Here is a 9,351-nt window from a genome sequence, read left to right on the forward strand (position 1 = left end):
TAACTTTTCCGACTTTCGAAGAAATCGAATTATTTAAACTTGTCGTTTTTAGATTCAGTCAATTTTCAACTCTTAATTAAGCGTTTTTGACTGAAGTTTACTGTTCCATTTGAAAAAAATTACCGTCCGGAGCTAAAATGTAAGAAAAAAATTTACCTGTGACCACCATTTTTTGAAATGTATGGGTATCTGAAAGTTGCTAATTTGGCCCATTTGGAATACTTAACGGGCAATGTTGTGTGTTTTTGTAACACGCGTAAGCGTCGAATCAATGCGTTTGAAATTGAAGTTGATCTTATTATTAAGATAAAAGACGCTAAAACGTACCTTGTACATCCCTGTAGTTTTAATGGTGGATAAATTTTAAAAAAATTGATTTTTTCAAAATTATTCCGTCATTTTTTCACCCAGACTATTGTTACTTTTAAACTTCGTAAGTTGCTGTAAAAACTAATTTTCAATTGAGTAAATTTTTAATCGATCCTTTCGAGAAGGCTATTGTTTTGTTGTTTTGCGTTACTTCTAAAAAAAATAAACTGCGAAATATGTTTGTTTCGAGAAAAATGCTTAGGCCCTTTGCAAGAAATTGGAACCCTAAGCTCCTAGTTCTACAATACATTTTTTTCAATCATTATCTTAAAAATATCGGAGTTTGATTTTTTAAATGTTAAACTGAATATATTTTACGGAGAACTTAAAATTGATTTTTATTTCAATGTATTCACTTTCGATAAAAACAATAAATTGTTAAAAGAAGTTCATTGTTTTGAGCATCAAAAATGGGGAGTGTATTATGTCTTTGATTGTTTTTAAATCAGTTACCACAATGATCGGAAAAAGCCGTGGGATAAATACTATAAAAAAAAATCAGTCGTGAATCGAACGACATTAAAGTTTCATTTAAACATATATATAATCCTCCGGTATTTTTTTGTTGAGAAAAAAACTGATTTGAAATTTTAATTTTTAGCTAAAAAATTTAGATATGAAACGAAGTATCAGGTGTTATAATTAAAAGTTTTTTGTTTAAGTCTTGAAACAGTTAATTTTTTTCCAGTAAAACACTTCGTGTAGCTCATTCTTAGCAATAAAAAGTTGTTATGTCAACAAAATGTTTGCAATTTTTTACCTTTTTTCTTTTGTTTTGTTATTATTTTGATAGACATTAAACATTGTTTTTGATAAATTGGTCAAGGGCCCCATTTTTTTCCTTTGATGCTATCACGCTGAGAAAAAAGACACTAATTTGAACAAGACTGCTCGTATCAGGGCGAAGCCCTGAATGTTCCGACTGCCTTTTAAGGTTTATGGAGCAGCAGTAATAACATTAAAAAAATAAAGGAAATAAAATAAAACGAAATTTTGTTTATAAAATTTGAAAGTTTTTTATGAAAATCATCCCCCCACACGCCATATAAAGTACAAAAAGAGAGATTTCGTTCCTTGTAACAAATCAATTATGGCAAATAAGCTTCGTTCAACCAATTTGGAACGATTTATAAGACGGATTAAATCTCCGCTTACGCGTTAATAGCGCGAATTATATCGCGCGTAAATTGTCCCAAATTGGTCAAAATGGCCAAAATGGCAATCTTTAAACCCTCATAACTTTACGAAGAATGATCACAGGAGAAATATCCTTTCAAATTTAAGCTCAAGACAATAATACCTTTTGAATGATATTCAAAAAACTTTCGTCAAAAATGGCTAGTTAAAAAGTCGAAATTTGTCTGAAGAAAAAAAAACGCACCCCGAGCACAAATATTCCGTTACTTTCGTATCGAAAGTCGGAACAATAAGTTGTTTTTTAGTTTTTGTATGAGTATGGTCAGAACTTTCTGTGATGCTTGCAAAACGACTGGCTGCTCTTGTTTATTCTATGTCTCTACTTTGCACCAACTTTTTCTACATCTTAAAAATTATGGTTCAATTTTTTGGTACCACTTTTATTTACGGAATTTTATTAAGTTCAATGTCTGACTGACTCGAGGTTAAACCACTGGTGCATGCGTTTTATAGAAAATCTCTTGAATGTTTATAAAAAGTCCATAAAAGGGGCGACAGAATTTTTTGACAGTTTATCGCCAAATTTTGAGCCTTGTCTGCTTTTCTGGGAAAAGAAGATACAAAAATACTCTTTATTTATCAATCAGGTAAATAGAAACTAGGGAAAAACAATTATGTAAATTTGGTCAAACAATAAAACTAGGCTTGCGTTCAGACAAATCCACTGCAACATTATTACAATAATAAAGATCTGTCGCGCTGCACGGCTAAGAAATTTCGTCAATTATGGTCGAAATCATTTGAAATTTTTCGAACTCGGAATTCCGACAACTGTTTACGATCAAACCAATTTGTTCTGAAAGCCGTACAAAGCTGTAAACGCCCTTCTAAGAAAAACAATTTTATCCAACTAATCAATAAAATTCACATTTTATTGCCAATTGAAAACAACCACTTATTGGCGAAACCGTTAACAAGAGAAAAAAAGAACCAATAGCGCACTTTGATTATTTGCGAGGGATTGAAGGAAGATTTTTTGATGATGATGACGATTTAAAGCTATTTGAACTGTTCAACAATTAATACATCAATTTTGAAAGGAATTTATTTCAATACAAATAGTGGATTTAGGTAACTAATCAATTAGCATTTGGAAATTAATCAGAGAAAAGAGGATTAATTAGATTTCGGAGCTGCGCACTTGTGCTCGATTATATCACACGTTTCGCAACTCATAACATAAGTATTGAAATCAAATTTACAACGACATTCAACTTTTGCGACTTGTGTTTCTATGGTGTAGTTAGCAGTTGTCATGCAAAAGTCGCACAGCTGGTCGCACGGGAGGTCCTTCTTTTTTTCGCCGGGGTCCGCAGTGTGGCCGGCGGGGGTCGTGGAAGGAGAAGTAGTGGTCTTGTGATGCTGTGGCATATGGGTGTCGATACAAGTCCGCTGGTTTATTTCCTTTTCGCAATCTGGCTCGTATTTCTGCGTGTAGATTATATTCTTCTCTCGGATTATTTCGTAGTCGTCGTCCTCCTCGTTTTTCGTCACCCAAACCGAGTCGTTTTTCAGAATTCCGAATTTACTCTCTTTGTAAAGTGCAAACAACCTGTCAAAATAAAAATAAAAATTGAATTTATGAAGTGTCGTTGAAGCAAATCAAACCTTCAGGTCAAGCTTTTTTCTAACGTCTCTTCTCTCCCCCCCCCCCTCATCAAGCTTATTTGTTACACAGCATAATAAAGTGACCGAATACTGTAAAAATGAAGGTTATCAAATGGTGACCGGGAAAAAATTGAGCCAAAGTTAATTAAAAAAATAACACTAATACAATCATCGCAATATTTTCCAGCTTAAGCAAAAAGTTTCATTGCAAAAGTTGATTTCGAGGAGGGGTTAAAAATTCAAAAATAAATACAAGCAAGAAATTTCGTCTCAGGGCTAATCCTTCATGGCTCATCTTGCTTTATATCTATTGAAAGAGTTTCTGGAATAAATGATAAAATTTTCAAAAAAAATTTCCTCTCCATCTCTTGAACGTCCAGTTCATACTGTTAAATTTTCTCAATATTAAATAGTTTCCCACTTGATTCTTTAGAAATAAACAAAATTATTTACTCGCATACATCGTTTGAAACAAATGGTAAGATATAATCATGTATCTCTGAATAATAGGCAGAAGGTTTTCATAGATATAAATTACCTGTTGGCTACAATTCTCTCCTGAGTGATTAAAAAGTGAGTGAGACAGTCGTCGGGCGCCTCATCTGGACAGTAGAAGTACGGACAGTCGCAGTGAGCTCCCTCTTCGATCTTCACTATCTTCCGCACCATTTTCAGACCTTCCTTCTTGCCCACATTCATGTTCCTGTCAACACAACAAACAAACTAAATCAAACTTTTCATTGTAATATAAGATAATATATTATATTATTATTATCAGATAATGATAATATTTTATAACATAAAATCAGTAACGTGCCGAGTCCCGAGGGGGGGGGGGGGGCGGTGGAGGGTGTATGGTAGTGACTGCCCCCCCCCCACTTCAGTTCTGGTTACCAAGTTTTTCAAATTGGTCCCTAGTTTGATATAACTTTACGAGATCCTTTTTGGACATATTCAGATCTACAGGAAGCCATTTAATTTCTTTAACTATTAAATAAAAATAAATGTGGCTTCCTGTATATGTCTAATACCTTGTATAAGAACATTATCGCATCTTTGTAACTATTTCTCCCCTATGGTACCTCCTAACGAATTAACTAACGAAGAAGATAATTAGTTATAATTGTTCCGACTTTCGATACGAAAGTAACGGAATATTTGTGCTCGGGGTGGGTTTTTTTCTTCAGACAAATTTCGACTTTTTAACTAGCCATTTTTGACGGAATTTTTTTATATCATTCGAAAGGTATTGTTGTCCTGAGCTTAAATTTGAAAAGATATTTCTCGTGTGATCATTTTTCGTAAAGGTATGGGGGTTCAAAGATTGCCAATTTGGCCAATTTGGGACAATTAACGCGCGATATATTTCGCGCCGTTAACGCGTAAGCGGAGAGTTAATCCGTCTTAGAAATCTTTCCAAATTGGTTGAAATAAGCTAATTTGCCATAATTGATTTGGTACAAGGAGGGAAATCTATCTTTTTGTGCTTTATATGGCGTGTGGGGGGATGATTTTCATTTAAAAACATCAAATTTTAGAAAAGAAAAACTTTCATTTTAATTTATTACATTTAATTTCTTTAGGTTATTACTGCTCCATAAACCTTAATAGGCAGTCGGAACATTCAAGGCTTCGCCCTGATACGATCAGTGTTGTTAACCATTGAAAATTTACCAACTCAGTCTGGGAGATCGCCATTAGACAAGCAATATCTGCTTCAGACGTTTCTGACATCAACTAATAATTGACACTTTTTTGCACGGTTTTTTATCCATAAAGAAATGAACAAGCATATTAGCTATTTTACAGAAAAACTGCTCTAGTTCCGCTGGTTATTTTTTTCCTGTCAAAAAGAGAGCGAAAACAAGAACAGCTTGACAAAAGAAATTCAAACTGATGAAATTATGATCCTTTCTCGTCGCTTGAAGATAGATACAGTTTGGTCCCATTAATCAGTTTAGAAAAAATGAGTGGAAAATGCATCTAATTTTTAACCAGCAGGCACAACAGCGGTTCACCATTTGTGACAAACAGTTCGTATGGCTTTTCCCTCGTGAATAAATTGTCTTCAGAATAATTAAATTTTATAGCATGATCTTTATGAATAAACTAATAACAATTATTGTTATTCTTTGCAAATTGTACTTTTTGTGAATGGTATTAGTTCTGGGAAAGGACCAACATATGGGCTTTTTAAATCAAAAACCGCCGCTGTAGTTGGATGTTTTCTAAGGTCTATCAATTGATTTTTCAAGTTCTCCCAAAATACTATAATGAACATATTCTGAGAATTTTTTTTGTTTCATGCGCATTTTTGAGAAACACTGGCCAAAAACGACCTTTTTAGGCATTTTTTATTAGAAAGTTTTGACCAAAAAATTGCTTTTTTTTAAGCGCGCTCCCCACTTAACTTAAGTGAATTTTGGCGCGTATAAAGGGGTATAACGTTTTCAAGGGGCTAACTACTCGAGCAAACCGCCAATTTTTTGAGCCAGTTCGATTGCAATTGGGTTGTCTGTTGTACATTCCAGGTTTCTTGTTTTTGTTACTTTAAAAAATGGATTCATAATGCATCCCAAATACGAGAGCAAAACATTGAAAGAAGCGGTCTTTGAAGAAAAAAAAACAATAAAAAAACAAACAAAAACGGGGAAGAAAAAAAAACAAAAAAAAACATTTGAAGAAAAGTATTTAAAGAAAAAAAAACAATAAAAAACGAACAAAAACTGAGATATTAGTAAATACACGTCTATTTAAAAGGCCAAAATCTGTAAAACCAAATTTTTATTAACAATCGTCGGCTTAACATGAGTCGAGTTTTATTTTTGAACACGCACCTCATTTGGGCAACTTTTCACTCTTGCTTGACTGAAACTTCGTTTTTTTTTTGCAATTATAAAATTTACCATCTTGTTAGACATTTTGTCATTTTGTCCAGACTTCTAAGTTTCTAAACCAAGAGACTTTATCAAAAATGCCTCCTGACGTATCGAATAGGGTTGAGGCAGGGGATGAGTTGAATCTTGTGAACTATTAACCCCCCTATGGTACGGTAACTAGTAACTAATTACCACCCCTGTAATGAAAGACTTCAAAGGCTAGGCATGTAGAAAATTTGTACTTTGTAACAATTTACCGCTTCCCCCCCCCCCCCTTCCCTCTATTTTGCGAAAAAGGGGTTGGTAGTTGACATGACCCGACGAGATATTCAATCTAACAAAAAGGGCTGAGGCATCTTCAATATTCCTATATGAACTAAAGCTCTTGAAAAGTTGAACCAAGTAAGTCGTAACCAAAATTTCAGTTTTTATGCAAACTTCCCGTAAGATTATTTATATCTTCACTTTTTTCACTAAAACGCTCTTAAATTTGGTTTAAAAGCTAAACTTCATTCCGAAAAACTATTCTCGGTATCGTCGAGAAAAAAAATTCAGCTCGTTTTTCTCTCCAAAATGATTATAGACTACAGTAATTTTCGTTATATGCAAGATTGAATATGATTCTATCAAATGTATTTCACTAGTTTCATAAAAAATATCAAAAATTGTTGATTTATGAGAGTTAGCAAAACAGAGGTGCAATTTTTGATGGTATTTGCTCCTCTTTGTTGGAAATGGGAGTCTGTCGATAATGAGAAAATTTAACAGCGGAAACTTCATTTCGAGCGCGAATATGGAGACTATGCTTTAAAACTGCTGTGACAAAAGTTCAAAGAAGTCAAGAGCTCGTTATGGGGTAAAATTGGTGAATCACCTAAATTGGCGTGAAATTATTTCAATTTGTGTGATGTTTTTGGTTGCTGATTTTTATTTAATTTTTGGCTTCTGCTATCGTATAACTTTCTTCGAGCTGTCGAAGTTGTCCTATGTTTATAGAAAATTTTTAGTCTTTAGTGTTTTTTGGGCTCAATTTTAATTAAATTGGGATGATCTTGCGTTAGAAGTATAATTTAAAATATATTTACAAAAGTTTTCTCGTCATTTACTTGTTGCTTGTTTCTGAAATCCATTTTTTGTTATATTTAATCCAGATATATTTTTGAACTTAGAGGAAGTTCTGCTGAAGTTGTTCAGCTGTGGGTTAGAAAGAATAATTATCAATAATCTTTTTAATTCATATGTTGATTCTATTCTAACTTGGTTGCAATTGAATTTCAAACTTTTTCAAATTTCAAAAAAATTGATTGACGGTGTTCTTTCATCAACCAGCTACAGTGGATGTAGTTCAAACTTAGACCAATTGAAAAAATGGATTAAATTTTGTCCAACTGAGAATTTTTTCTGAAATATTTTGTTCACAATCAATTCAGTTGCCAAAAGCAATAAATTTCGTTCAAATTTTGTTCCTATTTTGTTAAAAACTTTTTAACAAAATAGTAGCAAAATATAAAAACAAAGTTTTTTTGAGTGTGTAAATGAGTGTGGTGTGAGTTAAGTGTGACCAACCTCTCAATAAGTTGTGCTCTTTCTTCGTCTCTGACTCTCACTTCATCCAGATAACTCTCCATGAAGTGTTCCAGAATCATCATCGCGTGTCTCGATTTGGGGTCACAACCCCCCCACGCCTCAAGCTCACTCCTCTTCTCTAAATGATCACACACTACACCTGGGTAGTGCAATCTACACGCGTTGCAGCCGCAGTCCAACTCCAGGTCGTTTTCTATGCACGCTTTTTTAATCTGGAAAATGAAAGCGAAAGTGGCGTATGCAAAAATAAAGCCGCCTTCAGGTGTGTTTGTGAGTCGGTGATCTTTTTGCGGTGTGAGGACGTTGATAAAGACGTTGTTTTTGCACTCGAAAATTTCATTTTGGAATACTTCGCTGCAAATTTGTTGAATTGAATCGACCCAAGTTGTGGGGAAAAGTTGTTTTATGTTGAAATCGGTCACGTTTTTTGTGTGTTCCTTGATCGTTTTTCTTCTGAAAGCGTCGCTAAGCTGAACATTTAAGCACAAAAAGATAACGAGAAATATCGAAACCCGAAAAACCATTTTGACACAAAACTGTTTTCCTAACATCAAAAAATACTCCGTTTTCAGAGATAATCTATCTGAGAGGCAGAAATTAAAGTGATAATTTCGTACAGCCCAATTTGCCTTGGCAATTCCGCGATAAACGAGTAATTTGTTCTAAGTTAAAACTGGGTTTCAATTTGGTGTCGATACAGGAGTTTGGTTTCAGTTAGCAAGGTTATGAAATGGAGGAAAAGGTTATAAGTTTAAAAGTGGAACCTAAATTTGCTGACCCAAAAGCAGAATGACTGACGGCTTCAACTATTCCCAAATTGTGACTTACTAATCACAATTTATGATAGAAACAGTTATTTTTTCCTCAAATGCCGACAGGGAAAAGAGGCGACTTTGATCCGGTATGAACTTTTGAAGAAGCTTTGATATAACTCGGCGCGGTGTCGTTTAAGGTTAGAGTTGAAGAAATATCGAATCAAATTTAATTCTTTTTCAAAACCAGTTAAATTTGAGATCGGGTATAAAAGCAGAGATTATTGGAGCAGGCCGCTCGCGCGCATAGAACTGTTACAAATTCTGGCTTTCAGTTGTGGTATACGAAGATATTTCAAAACACAGGGGGTGCTTTATGACAGAAGATAAAAGGTAAAATCAATTAAGCGCAACAGGGTGTTACTTCGCGTGGCGCAGAAAGAAAACTTTAATCAGTTTTTCAGAACAATTTCCAAAATGACGCCGAATTTAATTTGAGTTGTGACTTGATTGAGATTTTATATTTTGCAGCTCTGTTGTTGTTCGGAGTCGAGACACTTTCTAGAGATATTATCAAAGAAGTTTGGGCAATTGGTTTTAGACTGTGAGTTATGATTAGTTATTATTTGTTAGCTATCGTATCAATATCGCGTTGTTTTTTTTTGCAGTCAGCTCAAATGGTTTGCCGAGGTGCACAAAGAGAATGGTCGATTTGGTGTCGTTGTTTTGTCAAATCCACTTAAAAGTGTCATAAAAATCAAGAAATTCTCAACATATAGCACATTGGTGACAGCTTAGATCTTAATTCTTTAATGCCGTTTCAAATATCGTCTAAAACAACAACTGAGCGGATCAGAGAATATCGAGCCACTACTGTTGTTGCCGCCGCCACCTTGTTTTGCTGTTTGTTCCGCTGTTTCTGCTCTGATCCTCCGCAACACAAATTACTGCAGCTTCAC

General features: G+C 34.3%; 1 protein-coding gene across 1 annotated transcript; it reads right to left on the reverse strand.

Annotated features, from left to right (window-relative positions):
• Nucleotides 1–2,124: 2,124 nt before the first annotated feature.
• LOC134854570 (uncharacterized) lies at nucleotides 2,125–9,109 on the reverse strand. Its single transcript, XM_063870876.1, has 3 exons — nucleotides 7,620–9,109; nucleotides 3,713–3,877; nucleotides 2,125–3,118 (listed from the first exon to the last, which is right to left on the reverse strand). Exons 1-3 carry the CDS (start codon nucleotides 8,189–8,191, stop codon nucleotides 2,683–2,685), a joined length of 1,173 nt encoding a protein of 390 aa, XP_063726946.1. The 5' UTR covers nucleotides 8,192–9,109; the 3' UTR covers nucleotides 2,125–2,682.
• Nucleotides 9,110–9,351: the final 242 nt, after the last annotated feature.

The sequence above is a fragment of the Symsagittifera roscoffensis genome, chromosome 9 (genome assembly GCF_963678635.1).
Source record: "Symsagittifera roscoffensis chromosome 9, txSymRosc1.1, whole genome shotgun sequence".
In the NCBI taxonomy this organism is placed as follows: Eukaryota; Metazoa; Xenacoelomorpha; order Acoela; family Convolutidae; genus Symsagittifera; species Symsagittifera roscoffensis.

Coding starts and splice junctions, on each gene's coding strand:
- LOC134854570 (XM_063870876.1), bottom strand. CDS start 8,191: ATGTTAGGAAAACAGTTTTGTGTCAAAATGGTTTTTCGGGTTTCGATA. Junction 3,878..7,619: donor AGAGCACAACTTATTGAGAG/GTTGGTCACACT, acceptor TTGTGTTGACAG/GAACATGAATGTGGGCAAGA. Junction 3,119..3,712: donor GAGAGAATTGTAGCCAACAG/GTAATTTATATC, acceptor TTATTTTGACAG/GTTGTTTGCACTTTACAAAG.